This window comes from Strix uralensis, chromosome 2, assembly GCF_047716275.1.
Source record: "Strix uralensis isolate ZFMK-TIS-50842 chromosome 2, bStrUra1, whole genome shotgun sequence".
In the NCBI taxonomy this organism is placed as follows: Eukaryota; Metazoa; Chordata; class Aves; order Strigiformes; family Strigidae; genus Strix; species Strix uralensis.
Genome location: NC_133973.1, coordinates 78,297,375 through 78,318,021, shown reverse-complemented (window position 1 = coordinate 78,318,021; position 20,647 = coordinate 78,297,375). Strand labels below are relative to the sequence as shown.

At 38.6% G+C, this 20,647-nt stretch overlaps 1 protein-coding gene across 1 annotated transcript in view; it reads left to right on the top strand.

Moving 5' to 3' along the window:
* The window catches only part of UBAC2 (UBA domain containing 2), a 104,452-nt gene that overhangs the window by 62,539 nt on the left and 21,266 nt on the right, over positions 1-20,647 (top strand). The window contains exons 5-7 of the mRNA XM_074859368.1: positions 2,717-2,840; positions 4,742-4,789; positions 20,202-20,447. Coding sequence (XP_074715469.1) covers positions 2,717-2,840; positions 4,742-4,789; positions 20,202-20,447 — 418 coding nt within the window. The remainder of the gene's footprint in view (positions 1-2,716; positions 2,841-4,741; positions 4,790-20,201; positions 20,448-20,647) is intronic.

The window sequence follows — 20,647 nt, the reverse complement described above, 5'->3', positions numbered from 1 at the left end:
CCAGTCCCACAGGAGGCTCCGAGACTTGGGAGGCCTGAGTGTAAAACTAACCAGTGAAAACTGAGGCAAAAAAGGCATCACGTACCTTGGCTTTTTTCATGTCCTTTGTCACTAGGTCCCTTTTTCCATCAGGCAGTGGGCCCATGTTTTCTTTAGCCATCCTTTTGTTGTCCCCTACTGTCAGTCATATTCGAGTATTGTTATGTAGGTAACTTCTCTGACAGACCTGCTGTAGGTAAGCAGCATCTCCATATAGGTATTCTAAACCAAGGTATGAGTAATGTATAGAAAATTCCAAAGGCAACAGAAAAGATTAATTGAAATTTTCAAAGTACAGAATAAATTTTCACATAGTGAAGGCACCTGTACAAATGAGTTTCGCAAAGTATTGTGAAGGGCACTAGTTTTGACATTTTAAAAGAAGATACCTGAATGGATATCTGTGTAATACCTATTTATACTGAATTCTGTCTAAAAACCAAGAAGTGATGTCTTTGGAGGCATACGTTGGTGGTGCCTAAGAACTTACTGTTTCAGGAGAAAAGGTCCATCACTAGGTTTCCTCTAGCTCCTCTACACTGTCAGGTACTGAGCAGTGTCAGATACTGGACTTCGAATTACATGGATCGCTACCCTGGACTGGGGTGGTGATTTCTGTGGTCTTTGTTGACATTAATGGTGAATATTAACATTTAAGGAACCTTTCAGCATTCTCTAATCTCTTTTTAAAAGGCATTTGCAGTAGTGGGAAATTCCTTTATGTACTTTCCGATCTTCTGATTGAGTGCACTCTTGCATGTGAAATCTCTGTGTCTGAGTCACTATTTATCACAGGAGGAATAAAACCTGAAAAGCATGCCACAATTTTGATACTGCCTCAGGTCATTTGTTAAGAGTAGAAAGAAATAATTTAAAATTACTGTTCTAAGAAGGGAAAAGATCTTTTTTCTTTGATTTTCTTCTCTCTTATAAAACCTGATTTACTTCAAGGAATATTGTCTGCAATGGAAGCACTTCTGATGAAGAATTATTTTTGTATGTGGCACTCTTAACAGCTGTACCTGTTGACTCCTACAACTTAAATAATTTGAATTTATTTTAAGAATGTGTTTTGTGTGTTTATAGAGGTGGTTTTTGTTTATGTAAGAAGGATTATATGCAAAATTGAATATTTTTCAGTAGTTCCTGAGTTAGCATTCTCTGTACATTCAAGTGCATCTGACTGTGTGTTTAACAGATGATACTAAAACTGTTTCTATAATTAAACAGTATTTAAGTCCTCAGAGAGGAAGCTTTTCAGCAAGCTGAACTTCAAATATAACAAACAAAATGATAACAAAATGCTCTTAAGCCACAGCCCATTAAATGAGTAAAAATAATATTTGAAGGGGTTTTTTCATAGCTGTGGGTGTTGCATTTGGCAGTTATTCAGGAAATGTAAGTTTTAATATTCAGACCATCATTTCACATTAGTATTACTCCTATCAGTAGTTCTTCCGGAAGGGAAATGTATTTTTGAGTGAACATTTCAAGTTATTTAGGTCCTGGTTTGTGCTGTTCGCAGAATTCCCACTGAGTATGAGATCCCTTTCACGTAGAGGCCTGTGGAAACGGCAACTCTTGAAAGTTTTGATAAGCTGGTGAGCAGTGAAATATTACCCCGTGCAGCATCCCGCGCCTGTCAGACACAAGGCAACATGGAACCATGGGTGAGGGTTCAGCTGGGGGAGATGTGCACTTTGCTGATAGCCTCCCCCTGCCTGCTGCCTGCAGTTTGCTGCCTGGAGCCCACTGCCACTGCAGCTCTGCCAATGGAGCAGGTCATGTCTACCTAAAGCGACCTTTTTACTTCTCCATCCTAGGAAGTATTTTTCTTCTAGAATCTCCCATATCCATGCCTTTGCCGTTGGTTCTGCTGTGGCCTCTCTTCTTGTCTTTAATACATGGTTTAGTTTTCCGGATGTTTTATCATGAGGAACACAGGCTTTGTATCAGGGTACATGGATGAAATGCACTAGTTTAGGTTCACAAGTTCAATCTAGGTATCTGGTCATTGGAAAAGGTGCTTGAGTCTATGAACACATCTAGTCTATGCTTGAATTCTATGACACTGCTTCCAGTTTAGAAAGTTAATAAACATCTTGTGCTGTGATTAAGATGAGGACCCTAAAGAAAGTTAGTTATTTCTAGGGCCATGAAAGTCACTGGCAAAGGCAAAAAGTTAAATCAAACTGTCAGTATGCCCATCTTCAATACTGCAGTCTGATGGCAATCCTCTAACAGCTTACACCTGCGTAAATAATAGGAGCTTAACTTCGTAAGTGAAGTGGTTTCCATAACCTTTTGGGAAAGGTATAATAATCCTTGCCATTTGTCCCTTTGAATCGTTCTGATGCAGGAGACTACTGCTGTTCTGTTTGTGTGCTGTATTTTATAGAAACACTCTGCTATTAGACTAAACATGTTGCCTTCTCCGCTGCCTCCAGTCCTAAACATTTGGAAATAAGATACTTTTTGCCATGTGTTCTTCTTATTTGCTAATGAGTCTATTATCCTGAATGTCACAAGTTATCTAATTGTTAGTTCCCAAGGAAGACCTTTGTTTGCAAGGTGGTATTACATTTTGTTATGTACTTAGGATTAATCACTTTTTCTTGTTTTATACTACTGTTGCTAGTATCATTCTTCTTAACCAGCTGTATCTTTCTTTTTGCAGCTTGGGTCCTGTGTTTGCGCTGTTTGTACCATTTTATTCCTCCATTCCAAGAGTACAGGTGGCACAAGTATTAGGCCACTTTTCTATCACAAACAAGACACTGGTCTACATACTGGGTTTACAGGTATGGTATGTACTTGCTTGTTTATCTTTTAATGAATTACTGATGTAGTAGTTAGTATTTTTGTATGTTTCTGTATGAATTTTTATGCTTTCACATGTGTGATTCCACGTATTGTAGCTAGTGACTGTCCCATCAACTAAAATATTGAAAAATGTGTTGCTAGTATGCATTTCTACATGTTGAAGTGGTGAGCAAGTGACCTGCTCTTCTGTTGTCTTCTGTCTTGATTGTCTTGCACAGGAAAATATAATAGAAAATTCTACAATATTTTTCTTTGTCAACAAAATGAGCTAGATGAAAATAGATGAAAATAGAACCTAATGCTAAGGCATATATATCTTTCACCTTTCTAATTTTCTTATATTCTTGATTTTGTTTATTTTCCCCTTGTCTGTTAGAGCTCAAACAAAGCCATAGAATACAGCATTTCTTTTTTATGGTAAGACTGTCAGTAAATAATCAAGGTTTTGGCTGAATTCCACTTTTATATAAATTAATATTATTTGTATATCAAGCATTGCCATGTGACAGGTAATTTAAAATAGTGTAACATAGAGCACAGCAATATCATGTAGTATTATGTTAAGTATGAGTGGAAAAATATAGGTACTTGGTATAGAAAGGCAGTAATTCTTAAAAAAAACAACAAAAAACCCCCAGCAGCCTAGAAATGAGTGGACACTCATGTCACAACCTGAATTATGAAACAGGAGATGTGCAAACTTATGAGAAATTATACTCATTTTTATATATTCAAGAGACTCAAAAATAGCTAGCAACGGAAAGCACCATACTTATGTGAAGTGTGGTAGAGAGTATTTTTGAATGAATGGTCAGTTTCAGAATATTGACTCGTAATCCACATGAACATTTCATTCATCCCTTTTGTTGTTCAGCCTTTTGATTCCTTTAGTTTCTGCTCCAGCACCCTATTTGCTTGATCTTTCAGAAATCTTGTTTCCTCTTTTCTGAACCCATCAATACCATTATTATTCCCGTCTTTGGGAAAGCCATGATATTGTCTGAGGTCTTTTCCGTCATGTCCTTTGCCTTTTGCTTTCATACACACACCACCTTCGATACAGATCACTGCTGTTACTAACCACTGGATCATCCCTGCTGCATACAGAATGGTTGCTGCTGTCACACAGAGGCTGAGGGAAAAATCATTTGCATTCTTCTCATTTGTAAACTCTGCCCTTAAGTCACTCTTTCTGTAGTCAGAAGTCAAGAAAGGAAAGCTCTTCTCATGATTCAGTCAGCATTGTGCAGAACTATTTCAGTAACAAGTATCAGTCTAATTTTCAGCCCATTTTTCCAGTTGCTAATAACTGTATCCAGGTGATTAATCACATACTTTACTAGAAACGATGGGCTGCCCTGCTGGCTTATCAGGATTTTTTTTAAAATTCACTCCAACCTATTACTGTGATTTCATATTGACAAATGTGCCACTGGGTGAGAACTTTATTTCTTTAATTTTGATGCTCATGCTTAGTCTCTCTGTGACTGCATGTCTCAGAGCTTCACTTGCACAGCCTGCCCTGCTTGGAACTCTTCTCCTGTTGCTGCTGAGTCATTTCCTTTGCTTCAGTCTATCTTTCAGACTTGTTTTTCTGTGCAGCCTATAACTGACATCCTGTTATACTTAGTAAGCTATATGAAAATAAAATGTATTGTTCTGTAGAAGGACAACAGTTGTTGGATCCCCGTGTTTTTTCCACTTCTGTTACTTCTGGAATACATCTTTTTTTAATGTTAAACTGAATTTTCAGAGAGATAAATGTCTGACCTCCCATTGTCATGATAACTACATTGCTTGTATAATATTGCAACATAGTAGTTCATGTAACAACAGCTTTGTAAAATTAAAATTTTAAATCACTGCTCTTGTCTTCTAGCTCTTAACCTCTGGTTCCTACATCTGGATTTTAGCCTTAAGTGGATTGGTAAGTCTTACTGTTTTAAAAATCATGTGTTGCTTAAAACACTCTGTTATGTATACTATCAGTGCAGTATATTTGGACTCAAAAAGAACAGAAATTACTAATATTTTTATTTGTGATGGTAAGTAGAAAGTTTTCATCTTTAACTTCCAAAGGTGTAAAGCACTAGCTGGCTGGTGATGAACTGACAGGCAACAAAAGAACTGGTTAATATTTGCAGGGTGCCACTGCTTTCTGACGCCCTAAAATTAATTTTACTGCCATGGATATAGCTTTAGACCCACAACTATAAATGGCACTATTGAGGAAATTGTAGAAATGTTTACCTTATTGTTGGGGTGGGTTTTTTTCAGTTTTCAGCAAGCCTCAAGCTTTTGTTCCAAAAAGCAGCTTTTAACAGTTTTGCTGTAAGAATTTTTCATGTTTTGCTGTTCTCCTAGGACATCTGTAGTATAGCCGTTTCTCACTATAATAATGGCAGTAAGGGTGCAAAATCACTTTCTTCACACCAGTCAGATAAAGTCTATGTGGTCTGTCTTTTTTCTTTCCGGCTCTGTTCTTAGTACTAAGGCACTTAGTGCTAAAACAGATTGTACTAAATCTTTGAGATTGTTAGATACTGATAAGGTTCTTTTAAAATTTTTCAAACTTAGAAATTAGGAGCTCAGACTCTGAGTTCTTGGTCCAAAATACTGTCTGCTTTTCAAACATTGAAGATGCCATCTCTTCCAAAGAAGCTCATTATTAAGTTGACACAATCTTAAAAAGAATTTAAATTGTGCCCTTGCTATTCAGAACCTACTAATTTGAATTTGCGGTGAGCTCAGAGTGAAAGGCCTGTGAAGGCTTCACATGTAGCTGCTGTAACTCAGTAGTTTGGTCTCTTACCATTTGCATTGACTGTTCCAAAATATTCTGTGAGCTCGCAGGATAACTAATGAGGGTGACATAGCAGTAAATAGCAAAGTCTGCTCGGCACTTAGGTCTGACCATAAGTATTGATGAAAACAGTGCAGCTAACAAACCAGAATTTCTTTCTCCTGGAGGTTTGCCCGAGCCTCTGTGCCCGCATAAGAATCTGTGACTTCCTCCAAATGCACTACCCTTCCTGTTACTCTTCTGTCTCTTTTAATAGCCCTTCCTTTTGAACAGGTGTTCATTGGAGAGGGAAGGAAAGGAAAGGAAAGAAAAGGAAAGGCATTTTAACTACCTCTTTCCTGGTGGCAGGAACTTGGTTGTACAGACTTATAAAGAATGGCTCAAATATTTTTTTTCACAATATATTATGAGGGTCTTATTTTAATCCCCTTTTAATGTACAGTTTTATGCAACCGTATAATGCAACTTCCTTAGGATTCTTTTTCATAAATGACCTTTTTTTTTCAATTGCAGGTTGACAGTGTGTTTTACATAGGAATAAGTCCATAGGAATAAATTGAGCTTTCGCTATGTCACAGGAAAGCTTAAAAAATAATTTGAAGTTTTCATGTTGCTTCAGTCAGCATGAATTAAGTCATCATCAGTGATGACGTGTTTTCAGTCTCAATTTCTTCTGCAGCAAGCAGAGTTGCATTCTACTGTTTTGTAGTAAGTACTACAATTTGGAGAGAAGTTCACATTATGAATTTCCGCCATTTTTTGCACAGCATATCTGTCACACATCTGTGAATAAGTAGTCTCTTTTTCTCCTCTATTAGAAATTATATTTTGGCATCTTTTGAGAAAACTTGATAAAGGAGTAAAGTTTCACAATATATTAAATAATCTAAAGAGAGATATGAAACACTGTAAAGGCACCTTTTAGCGCTACAAGTGTAGCTACTAGATAACATATGTACAAATACAGAAATACCTTTTGTAATTCCTACTGCTCTTGACATTTTCTAGCATACTATATCTTTGCTGAATTAAATTTTCATGTATTTGTATAAAAAGGCTGAGTAAATGCATGAATACCAAGTCAGCTAGGTGTGATATTTAGTCACTAGTTCATTGCCTGTTAGACACTTCACTGTCTGTATTTTTAGCTCTAAAGATCACTTAGACACTCATATGACTGTATATGATGCTGTTCTGCAATTTAGCTTTTGTTGAACTTCTGCTTATATGGAGTGTTAAATGGATGGTACTGGCACGATTTCTGAATTGTTGTCAGTTTCCACTTTCTCTTTACTGTGTGAGAATTATTTAAATTCTCACAATTTATATTTTAACGTGTAATTGAACACTCATAGACTAAATGGGATCTGACTTTTCATGTACAAGATGTGGCAATGGAGATTGGTTTCTGTGTTCATCCTTGCTAACGCTTCCTTCTGAACTTGTACCACCTTAAGTTCTTGTTTTCAGTGATTTTGAGCAATGCCATCATTACAGAAATGTGTTTGCGTGTGTGTATGAGTCTATGTATGCAGGTAGGCATTGATGTAATGTTCCTGGTGATAGGGAATTTTAGACAATTGTAGTTTGACACTGGATTGTTCTCAGTTACTGAGATTGCAGCACATGTTTTGTTATTGGAATACAAAAGGTCTACAGTGTCTGTCTTTGCCATAAGCTATATCCTCCTAGATCTCTAATTTTGAATCAGCATAGGAATACGCTCTTAAAGGCAGCTGTTTTACTCTCCAGATGAAACTGAAGTACCTCTCAATTATTGTTCTTTTGGAATGTCAGTATGGGCCTGGTAATTTCAATTCTTGGTATGTTGTATGAAACATGCTGTGTAAATATATGATGCTTATCTACAAGAAATGGAGAATTTAAGAAGTAGACTGTAAACAAATTCACAAATCTGATGTAATCAGTAATCTGTAATGTTATTCTTGTAATTTATGAGACTAATTTAGTTTCTTGTAATTTGTTTTGCCAGGAATATATGATACTTGGTACATACAGTCCAGATTTGTTTCTTATGATAGGGGATTTTTATGTCATAAAATTAGGAAACTTCGTACTAAAGATGCAGATGTATCATGAAAGTAATACAACCTATTTCCATTTGACTTTAAGCCAGAAATTCTTTTAACAGTTGTTTACAGAAGTGCTCCCATATGATGCGTATCACTTAGTTTAGTGAAGGCCAGGAACAGTTTCCCTACTACTTTTTTTCTTTAAAACAATCAAAACACCTTAGAAAATGGTATCCACTTTAACGTTTCATTGTACACATACATATCAATCCATCTTCTCTCCCTTTTTTTCCCTCAGTCCTGGTTTCGGCTGGGATAGAGTTAATTTTCTTTCCAGTAGCTGTTATGGTGTCATGTTTTGTATTTAGTTTGAGAGTGATGTTGATAACACACCCATGTTTTTAGTTGGTGCTAAGTAGTGTTTACATTAAGTCAAGGACTTTTCAGTTTCTCATGCCCTGCCATGGACAAGGCTGGAGAGGCATAAAAAGTTGGGAGGGGACAGCCAGGACAGATGATCCAAACTGGCCAGAGGGATATTCCACACCATATGATGTCATGCTCAGTATATAAAATAGGGGCAAAGCTGGCCTGGGGTCACTGCTCGGGAACTGGTTGGGCATTCGCCAGTGGGTGTTGAGTAATTGCATTGTGCATCACTTGTTTTGTATATATTAATTCTTTTTAAAAAAAAATAAAAATTATTATCATTATAATCATCATCTTCCTTTTCTGTTCTCTTAAATTGTTTTCATCTCAACCCACAAGTTTTACTTTTCTTTTCTTTTCTTTTTACAATTCTCTCCCCCATCCCGCTGCAGGGGGGAGTGAGCAAGCAGCTATGTGGTATTTAGTTGCTGGCTGGGGTTAAACCACAACACCCCCTTTAAAATCCCTTGGGTTTTCAGCTTCCATTTCTCATTGCAGGACTGAAATTTGAGGGGCATGTCGAGGCTCACTCAATCATAGCTACAACATACCTGCTTCAAGAAGTAAGCTCAGGTTGGTACCAGCAGCTGAGATGCCCACTGGGACATGCAGTTCCCTCCACTCGTTATTATCATTACACTAATGTTGTCATACAGATCATGTGCCAGGGTTTCTGCTAACCATGTAGCTAGGGCTGTATTTCATAGGGCAGAGGTATCTTTCAGACCCTTTCTGTGATTTTAGTGTTGTAGCCTCTTTCTTCTTACCTAGTGTCATTTTTTTGTTTGTTTGCAAGGGTGACCTGTGTTGCATAAAGTTCAAATGCCCCAAGTCTTCTGTGAGCTGCCTTGAATTTGTGTAGAGTTCAGTTCAAACCTTAGGAAATTGAAATTGTCTTAACCTTACAAATGCTGAAGTTTCTAAAACGCTGTTTGCTTTGCAGATTTCACTAAGCCAAATCCAATAGCCTTCTGCATTGTTTCTGTGCTACACTGTGATTTACTTTTCTCAGGTTGTATGAAAAGTTGCGCTTTTTATACTTTAGATATTGGAAAACTGTAGAGAATATGTAATTTAGAGCATGTACTTCAAAGGCTTAAGTTAAGATAGAAAGTTCAGACAGCGTTGAGTGCATGGTTTTAATTTCAGGTCTGATTTTTGAGTGCTTGAGTTCTTATTCATAATTTTGAAGTTGCTAACTTGGTTTTACATAGACTACAGATACCTGTTGTTAAATGCTCCTGAGCATGTTTTGGATTGTTCCGAGTTCTGTTAAGAACTTTATTCATCCTTTCTGTTTGTTATTCATTCAGCTGAGGTGTTTTTCTATAGCGAATTCCTGTCCTTTAGGATCACCATTTATAGCATAAGATGTGATTGGGGTGGGGAGAAAAATATTTAAACCAGACTTTCAATTTTTTAGTTCTCATCTTAAAAATAACATTATTTAGTTAATATCTGATCAGACCTAAGAGTCATTGATTTTCTTGTTGTTCTTCTTCCTCTTCCACATCTTTCTTAAGTGATTTTGAATAATCCTTACTGAATTCTTCTCGTTGTTTTAAAAAATGTTTTGAAGGGAATGCAGAAGCATTTGTATTACCCCACAGTGCAGTATTCACACTTAAAATATCATCCCTTCTTCATACTTAAAATTAGTATTAGGTATGTGCTGACTTTCTTTAAGAGAATCTTTGATCAGAACCTCATAATGTAGTGTGCAGTTATCTCCACATTCATGTCCTGTCATGTGTCCTTCTTGATCCTCCAGTCATCCACGTTATATAGTCTTATGTAGATCTCTAGTCAATGTCAAAATATGATATTCCTTGAATTCTTCATAGTTGCGTAATTATAAATGGTCATTCAGGTAAGTCTACTTACATCTAGTTAAATGTCTTGTGGTAGTGCTTTGGTGACACAGAAGAGAGTCAGTCTAATAGGATTGAGTTTGGATAATTTTTAAAAATACATGGGTTTTTTTTATGCTGTTGATTTATAGCCAAACAGTATTTGAACTGGAGTTCAGGGTAGATAAAATCTAATTATTTGCAGTAACTGAAATCACATTTTTAATTCATTCTTTTAAATTTGGAATTATGAAAAGCTATAGTGAAGGCAAAACTTATTAGAAGTATGAAATTTAAACAAAACAATATTAAGTAATTAAATGATATGTTACTGGTTTGAGTATTGTTATTGCATAAAGTAAAATCTAGTGCACTGAAAATAGCACTTTAAAAAAACTCTCATTGCTATTTTTTCATTTTGAGCTTGTTTTCATCCAAGTGCCTGGTAACAGACTACTACACAGTGCATTTCTGACTTGAAAAATTGACACAAAAGGGGGGTATCCCTAACGGTATCTTTTAGATTTTAATTTTATAAGCATATTGTAGCCTTCTCATTGATTTTTTTTTTTTTTTTTTTTAAGTCTTTAATTTTGTGGAAACATTGGATGATCACAGGGGAACGTATTTTTTCATTTTCAGTGGCAAGAAACGTAATTTTTAGAAGAAATAACTAAGAAAATTTAAATAAGTCTAAGAACATAGATTATTTAAAGGTCTCCTCCTGATGTCTTTGATTGCAACTAGTATTTGAGCCTTTGTGTTTGAAATCAGTGTGCCTCATTGGAGCTGGAACTGCCCTTGGCTGTTCAGCTAAGGGTGAGCATATGCGTCAGCAGTGCAGTGGGCCAAAACATCATTTTCAGCTCATTACCCAGTGTCTTTGACCACATGATCAAGAAATCCCATCAAACACCCCATAGGTGTTGCTCTGGAGATACATTGGGCTGCTCTGTGTAGAGTTGTGCTTGCTCTGCCTACTTTGTGAGCTGGGCTTTCTAGTTCAGGCTTGAGCACCACGCTAGGGCACTTGCGTGGGTCCTGTTTTGCCTGTCAGCAAAGATCCTGTATACATACCTACCCATGTAACAAAGTGCTATAGAGGTCTTTATTCTACTGCTAGATCATATTGCGCATTACTGAGGATTACGTTCTAAAAACTGCAGCAAAAGGTTTTACTGTATAAAAGATGTGGGAAAAAAAAATACTGACCAGGATAACATTTCAAGACCTGATATTTAAAATTAAAGCACCAGTACTACAAGGTCTTTTTGGATTATATAGATAAATCCAGCTCTTTTTCAGGAAAATTTGTAAAGATAAAGAAAGTGTTACCACACTTTTGATTTCTTTTCTTTTTTCTTCTTTTTCTAGTCAGTGTTTCTTGAAGTCCTAGCTCAAGTAGTCAAGAGACTGTGTGGGAATGTCAGCTTTCATAGCAGTAAAATAAGCTTTTAATCCTTGTGCAAACTACTGTTTCAGAATCCAGAAGAATGGCCCAAAGGCTTAGAAATCACGAAGGAAAGTTTTGTGGGTTTTTTTGTTTGGTTGGGTTTTTTTTTTTAAACCCTTATGATTTTAAGACAATCTTGCTAGTGACTTTTTGGAATTTGAGTTGTAATTTCTGTATTTGACATTGGTTTTACAGTATATGTATGAGTAGTATTGCTAATATCAGCTAGACTACTCACTTATTAAAAATTCTGCCTATACTTAAATACTTTCCTAAATAAAAATATATCTTTTATGTGTAACTGGTGTGATTCCTTTTTGCTCATAGAACTGCCCACTAAATACTAAGTACTAAGACAGTTCACAGAATCACTGAGGTTGACATCTGGTCCAACTGCCCTTCTCAGGCAGGGCCAGCCAGAGCTGGTTGCCCAGGACCATGTCCAGACATCTTTTGAATATCTCCAAGAATGGAGACTTTAGCACCTCCCTGGGCAACCTACACCAGTGCTCGATCACCTTCACAGTGAAAAAATGTTTTCTGATGTTCAGAGGGAACCTCCTGTGGTTCAGTTTGTGCCCATTGCCTCTGGTCCTGTCACTGGTCACCACTGAGAAAAGCCTGGCTCCCTCCTCTTCATTCTCTCCCTTCACGCATTTATATATTTTGATAAAATCACCCTGAGCCTTCTCTTCTTCAGGCCAAACAGTCCCACTTCTCTCACCCTCTCCTCATGTGAAAGATGCTCCAGTCGCTTGATCATCTTTGTGGCCCTGCACTGGGTTTGCTCCAGCAAGTCCATGACTTTCCTGTGCCAGGGAGTGCAGAACTGGACACAGTATTCCAGGTGCAGCCTTGCTGATGCAGAGACAAGAGGGAGGATTGTTTCCCTTGACCAGCTGGCAACGCAGTTCAGGAAGCTCAGCACATGTGTTGTGAATTGCATAGCCTGAAATAAGAAATGACAAAGCAATATAATAACAGAGATTAGGGAGGGAATGGAAAAGAAGCATTGTCTATCTGTCTGTCTCCTACGTTTAGGACAGGTGCAGATATCCATATATAAGCTAACAGATCTGCTGAATCCCACTCAAAACTAACATGAGGTATCTGCATGTGGGCAATGGCAGCTGAGTGACTGTAGGTGACTTAATTTGAGATGAGTGTCTATGTTCTGCTGACTGTATTGACTTAATCTCCTCCATGCTGGGAACTTAGACACCTTGCTCATGACTGGATGGCTACATGTAAGCATATGACAGCTGACTAAGCTGACAACACTTACTCCTGCATCAGTTAAAGTATCTGAGAAGAAAAGTAGTTGATTCATCTGGCATACAGGGGATGTTAGTGTGAAAGTGAGGTTGTAATTGTTTGGGGAGGAGGGAGATGCAGATATTTCCAATTCTGGAAGGAGAAAGTAGTGGGAAAGAAGGGGAGAAGGTAATAATGTGTCATAAGATACTTTCTGGTTTATATCCACAGATTCTGAGGTCCTGTAGAAAAATGGATTTTAGTTTTCAGTTTCTCTCTCAGATCTGAGGAAGAGTTTGTGTGCCCAAAATTTGGTCGTCTTGGTCAGCTGTGCCAACTGGTTCAGTAAGAGGTAGATTGCTTCTGTCAAGCTTTTCTAGCCTGCACATGTAGTCCATCATGGCTGCAATGTTACCATTGTTTAGAGAGGGAATCCATGAGAGTAATTTAGCTGAGTGTGTACTTTGGAGACATCTGCTATAGGATGAGTCACATCTTAACAGTGCCCATTTCTCTCTGTTGGCTATGAAACCAACTTTAAACAACCAGCTTGTAAGTAGGCTTTTAAATTAGAGGTGTGTTTGTTGGAGTAGATAAATCCAGTCATGATCACAGAATCACAGAATGGTTTGGGTTGAAAGGGACCTTAAATCTAGTTCCAACCCCCCTGCCATGGGCAGGGACACCTTCCACTAGATCAGGTTGCGCAAAGCCCTGTCCAATCTGACCTTGAACGCTTCCAGGGAGGGGGCAGCCACAACCTCCTTTGGCAACCTGTTCTAGTGTCTCACCACTCTCACATTGAAAAATTTCTTCTTTACCTCTAATCTAAATCTACCTTCTTTCAGTTTAAAGCCATTACCCCATGTCCTATCACTAGATGCCCTTGTAAAAGTCTCTCTCCAGCTTTCTTGTAGGCCTCCTTTAGGTACTGGAAGGGTGCTATAAGGTCTCCCCAGAGCTCTCTCTCCTCCAGGCTGAACAACCCCAACTCCCTTAGCCTGTCCTCATAGGAGAGGTGCTCCACCCCCCTGATCTTCTTTGTGGCCCTCCTTTGAACTTGCTCCAACAGGTCCATGCTGGAGACCCCAGAGCTGGATGCAGTACTCTAGGTGGGGTCTCCTGAGAGCAGAGTGGAGGGGAAGAATCACCTCCCACGACCTGCTGGTCACACTTGTTTTGATGCAGCCCAGGATACAGTTGGCTTTCTGGGCTGTGAGCACACGTTGCCACATCATGTTGAGCTTCTCGTCAACCAGCACTCCCATGTCCTTCTCCTTAGTGCTGCTCTCAATCCATTCTCTGTTCAGCCTGTATTTGTGCTTGAGATTGCCCTGACCCATGTGCAGGACCTTGCGCTTGGCCTTGTTAAACTTTGTGAGGTTTGCATGGGCCCATCTCTCAAGCCTGTCCCGGTCCCTCTGAATGGCACATCCCTTCCCTCCAGCGTGTTGACCACACCACACAGCTTGGTGTCATCAGCAAACTTGCTGAGGGTGCACTCAGTCCCACTGTCCATGTCTCCAGCAAAGATGTTAAACAGCACTGGTCCCAACACCGACCCCTGAGGAACACCACTCGTCACTGGTCTCCACTTGGACATTGAGCGCAACTCCTTGAGTGCAACCATGCAGCCAATTCCTTATCCATCTGTCCATCTGTCAAATCCATGTCTCTCCCATTTAGAGACAAGGATGTCATGCAGGACAGTGTCAAATGCTTTGCGTAAGTCCAGGTAGATGATGTCAGTTGCTCGTCCCATATCCACTAGCGTGGTAACCTCGTCATAGAAGGCCACCAAATTTGTCAGACACAATTTGTCCTTAGTGAAGCCATGTTGGCTGTCACAAATCACCTCCTTATTTTCCATGTCCCCTAGCATAGTTTCCAGGAGCATCCACTCCATTATCTTGCTGGGCACAGAGGTGAGACTGACTGGCCTGTAGTTTCTCAGGTCTTCCTTTTTTTCCTTTTTAAAAATGGGGATTATGTTTCCCCTTTCCAGTCACTGGGAACATTGCCAGACTGCCACGACTTCTCAAATACAATGGATACTGGCTTAGCAGCTTCATCTGCCAGTTCTCTCGGGACCCACGGATGCAATTCATCAGGTCCCATGGACTTGTGCACCTTCAGGTTCTTTAGATGGTCTCAAACCTGATCTTCTCCTACAGTGGGCAGTTTTTCATTCTCCCAGTCCCTGCCTTTACCTTCTGCGACTTGGGCAGTGTGGCTGGAGCCCTTGTTGGTGAAGACTGAGGCAAAAAAGTCATAGACTACCTCAGCCTTCTCCATGTCTCAGGTAACCAGGTCTCCCGTTTCCTTCTGGAGAGGGCCCACATTTTCCATAATCTTCCTGTGTCTTCTGTGTAAAGATGTTTGGTTAACAATATGATGATGGTCGCCTGCAGAACTCTAGCAAAGACCTGAGAAAACCTATCCTTAGGTCATGATAGATGTACTGTGCTGAAATGTCAGTACAGTCATGCTTGCACATAGACAAAGAATGATTGAGACCTGATAATGATTGCACCTGACCATAGCATTGATAGACTCTGAAGAAAAAATTCAACGTATGTGGGAAATTTATGAGCCCAGTCAACTGGGAAGGAAATTGAAGAGAATTAGTTTATTATTATTATAATCTTTCTTTTCTGTCAAGCTAGCTATTGCAAAAGGCAGTTTATACTCTTAGTAACTATTTCTGCAAAGAAAACCCAAACAAAATAATCTGTTGTGTTATAATTACATTGCAGGTTATAACTGCAAGTTGAAAATACATGTGTAGTGGTTTTATTTGTTGGGTGGTCCTCACATGCACTCTCTTGGTTTGATAAATGTGTTTCTCTAATCAAGGTAAATACAGAAACTCAACACACACTTTAACCCCATGTTTTGATTCTAGTTGTATAGAATTCAGAATATACTAAAGATAGATCAAATAGGCATAAAAATTTCACTTCACCTTAAGAATACTGCTATTTGCTTTCAATTTGTTATTTGAAAATAGTAAACTCTTAAATAAGTATGATGAATATATTTAAATTACTCAGAAGGAAATAATTGAGTATTTGCTGTCAAGTTCTAACCATTAGGCAAAATAATTTTCAACATCATTTTCTACGCCAATCTGCCTATTGTTTTGTCCATTTGATTTCCTTTTTTAATCAAGTACAGTGATTTTAAATATCTCAGTCAGTAGCAGAGCATATGTGTCTTTGTTGTGTAAAATACTGGAGGGCTTCCATGTTTGGTTTACCTAATGTAAAAGAGAAACTACAGCTACTTCCTTTTTCTAAAAAGTGTACAACTTCAGAGGGACATGGGGGAACAGGAGGGGAAGTTGGGCTTTATACAAGGGTGGGAAGAGGTTAGGAAACTTCATGTGAAGGACCAGTAGTAAGCCATGATGTTCAGAAACTGAAAAAATGTAAGCACACTTTTTTCTGCAGCATGCCAGAAAATTTCCAGCATACTCCATTTCCTCTGCTTAGCATTGTGTCTTATATGATGTGGTATATGAGGCTGTAGGTTATGATGATGTGACTAACAAAAAACAACTAAGATGCATTTTATATTGCCAGCCAAAAATTCTCCATTCTAACAATGTGAACTTAAGTGCAGCACTGTGGTGACTTTTTAGAGTCTAAAATACTCTGGAGGCTCATCTCTTTGGGGGAAATAGTCCTTTAATTTGAGGTACAGTGCTGAAGTTGGGATATGATGAAATCCTCTTATCTTTGTCGAACAAACAAAGTTGGTTTAGTTTCTTAAACACTAGAAATTCATTACATGTCTGTAACAAAAACAGTGTAAAAAGCTACTTTATACTTTGTCAAAGCTTGGGTTTTTTTAAATGATATATATCAAGTTCTGCATATGAGCCAGATAAAGGGGAAGTTCTTTGGAAATACTTGACATTAAGATGAGTGTATGACACTAAACCAGACTGAATCACAAGACCTATTTTAACTACAAGTGTCTCCATTCTGGGTTTATTGGAAATATGCAAATAGGTACCTCTTCCGCACTAGCTGAAACTTCTGGAAAATTTGTTAAAACCGAGCACAGCGTTTAAAGTTTCTTATACTTACAACTAATAGCTTTATAATTGAAATAGTAAATCAAGGGAGAGAGGAAGGGGAGTGGCACTGAAATCCTGGCAGATGTGAAGGTAACAAGGTGGATTGCCAGTGTACACTTGGTGCTCTTCACCCCTGAGTCTGTCCTTCCATTTGTTTATACTTGTGAAGAATTGCAGTCTCACATGATTGCTCTGAACAATTATTGGTCCACAGTAAGTTTCTTGGCAGCTATATGCAGAAGATGTGCCTCTCTTCTGCTAGTCCCACACAGCTTTGTCTTGTTCCTTCACCAGGTGCTTTTTATTTTAGATTTTACTGTGAACTTTATATTGTCTGACTTGGCAACTTCCTGCTCTGTGAGGACAGAAGACCACACATTTGGGTTATGCAATGAGTTTCTGTCTAAGGCAGGACAAGGAGGGGCGAAGACACTAGTCTGCTGCTGAGGAGCAGCAAGGAGAGAGAAGACAGCCCAATGCAACTGGTACACTGGCTACAGACCAGGCATGCTACTCCAGTGAGCTTAGTAAAGCTAGGAAGGCAGATGGGAGCTAGTGTATGAGTCTCACATGCAGTGCTAGGTGCCATTCTCCATTTTAGCAGTGTTGATAAACTTTTAGCCTTATAAAGCCTTTCTTTCTCATTAAATGCTCTGGAATGACTTGCTCTCTACAACTACCTGAACAGAGGTTGTAACAGGTGAGTGTTGGTCTCTTTTCCCAAATAGGACAAGAGGAAACGGCCTCAAGTTGCATCAGGGGAGGTTTAGATTGCATATTAGGAAGAAATTCTTCACTGAAAGCGTTGTTAAGCATTGGAACAGATTGCCCAGGGAGGTGGTTGAGTCACCATCCCTGGGTATTTAAAAGACATGTGGATGTGGCACTTAGGCACATGGTTTAGTGGTGGATTTGGCAGAGTTAAGTTAATGGTTGGACTGGATGATCTTATGGGTCTTTTCCAACCTAAATGACTCTATGATTCTATGACTAGCCATCTCTACTTAGAAAAATATGAGAATGCTTTTACCTATGCAGCTACTAGTTGGTGCTTGCAGTACACTTTCCCTTCTGAGACAAACAAGTCCCAAAATACTGACACTAAAGACATACTGCTGCTATCTCTTTGCTGTATTTTCTATCTTGAGCTGATAAGAGAGTGATTCTGTTCGTGGTTAATGTGTTCAGACACGTGTCAAGATTTGTCATACATTCAGAGAGATGTAGATTTTCCTATCAGCACTTGCTTTGTTTTGTTCTTGTGACTTTTTGAACCTGTTCAAGATTTAGAGTAGACCTTAACAAAGAACTGTAGGTGATAAGAGTGAGCAGAAAGCGGTAGCTGGGAGAGACATTTGGAAGAAGTGAGGGAATACTAGTTGGACAAAGTAGTTTGAGCAGGAGCACTTTCCTTGCCTGATTACACCTGTTTAACCAGGAATGCAGAATCCCTGGGACCAAAGAGGGGGCCTGGCTCCATAGCCTAATAATACAAGGTGAGAGGAAGGAAGATCATTTGTAGGTTCTGGTACTGCATTTTTCATCTAAGAAATCATCAGATTAAATATATACATAATATTTGCAGCCTGGTTCAGTAATTCTTGCTCAAAAAAAAGTAACCTTCCTGGTAGCCCTATGATCTAGGTTTTCTTGAATGAGAAGCCTATCTCCATAACTCTTTTGGGACCAGGTGGTTAGCTTCTGAGAGACCTTGCTAGGTAGATACTCAAATACTACATGCCAAAAGTAGATGAATTGCAGAAGTGATGTGAATTTTCCTCCACTTATTCTCTGGCTATTATAGTTCTATCTCAGTTTCCAGTTGATGTGCACGAGTTTTGGTTGTGGGCTTACAGTCATCTGGAACAGTTTCACTAGAGCTGAGGAAATAATTTCTGAGGTCATGAAGCAGCTTCTGTTCCAGCGCCCTGTCATTCCTAGAGTCCAGTGAGGACCTTTCTTTGAATACAGAAAATTTTTATTAAAGTTAGCCTTCACTATGATGCCAGATGTTATGGCCTTCCTCTTATCCCATCCCATTTACCTCCATCCTCATAGCACAAAAAGATTGAAGGGGTTAAAGGTAGTTTAAAACTGTTCTTTCTCATTTTAGAATGGTAGCCTGTGTTTGGTGTTACATCCAACCCTGAGAGCAGTCATAAAATCAAAGTAGAATAAGGTGCAAATCAGTATTTCCCAAAGCAGAATGTATTTTTGCTAGAAGTCTCATCATCTCACTGGATAACAATAGCATTGTAAATAATCTGAAAATTATTCCCCTCCCAAAGAATGTTGAATTTTCCTATACTGTCTCCCTTTATATGTGCAGCAGTGCACTTGGTATGATTATACAAATGTCAGTGAGATAAAATAAATATCTGCAAATAAATAGCCCAAATGTGGAGTTTCTACATTGCTTCTAGCATAATTGCATTGTTTGGGTATGTTTATGGGGTTTTTGGGGGTTCATATCTCTTTCTTTTCATTTCACTCTGTTGTCCTAGTGTAATTCTTGTGACATAACAGACAATAAATAGTCACGAATACTGAAATGTGGCATAAAGCAGAATGCACACTCAGTTTGTGCAAGAACTTTGGCCTTTCTGCTGGACCACTTTGGGCTCAAGTGCTAGGGCTTCATAATGGGATTTAAAATGATGGCTGAGCAATGACTGTAGATTGTGTATGAGGCACATGGATTTCTGGTGCTCCTCCTGAATCTGAAATTGAATCAAGCCCCAAGGCAAGCATAAGTGTGAACACAGGGAATGGGTATTTTCTTATAGATGGGAGAAGGGCATCACAAAAGCTGGCTTTTTTAATATCACAGTTTTTAATGAACTGGTTTTGAATGTTTTTTTTAATCCTAGAGAGTAGATGAAATGTTTTTAGAATAACTCTGCATACTCTTAAATTTAACTTCAAATCAGCTGTTTTGCTTTTGTTTTTACTAGAAGGACAGACTTGGGTGGTAGGACCAGCAGCCTTAAGGGGGTTGTTCTTTTTAAGGAGTGTTTACAGTGCTTCAGCATCCTCAGGGTCAGCCTTAATCTTCTCAGGTCAGCATGCAGCATACCCTGACCAGTTCCTTTATTAGAAATGAAAATTTTGTTTGAATTTTGACCTGTTTGAGAAAGGGTTGCTTGGTTTGGGCTCAAATTCTGAAATAAACAAAAAACCCCAAGCAGCTTTCTGAGTCACAGGCAATGCAGTACACAGATTTTAAAAAGTGATAGTCTGTAGTTGGGGGGAAGTTGGAAGTAAAGAAATCCCCTATTCTTTCTCTGATTCTTGACTGAGAACTCTGGGTAAATACAATAAAAAGTGCTTTAAAAACCAGAAAGACTAACTGCTATCTGCAGCTAAATACAAAGTAAATTGGGTGCATTTAAGTTGTTTGGGGTTTTTTTTAACATTTCATTTTTGGTTTTAGGTTTCTGGGATTTGCTACAATAGCAGTATATTAAAAGTTCATCGAATTCTTTGTGTACCCAGCTGGGTAGCAAAGATATTTTCTTGGACTCTTGAACCAATCTTCTCATCCGCGGAACCAACAAATGAAGTTCGAGTAGGAATGGGAGCAACAGTTGATATCCAGAGGCAACAGAGGATGGAGTTACTGGATCGTCAAATCATGATGTCTCAGGTTGCCCAAATGAGGCGGCAAAGGCAGCAGCAGGTATTGATATACGTTCTGTAAGGATTATATTAAATTATGGGAAAGATAAATTGTTGGTCATATATCTTTTGTGCTTCCTATTTCTCAAAAAGAATGTATTTCTTTATTCTTGTCCCATCAGTCTTTCATACACTGTTGTACTGCTAATAGTCATTTAAGTGTTTTATATAGCCTTATATGTTAAAACTGCTTCACAAGAT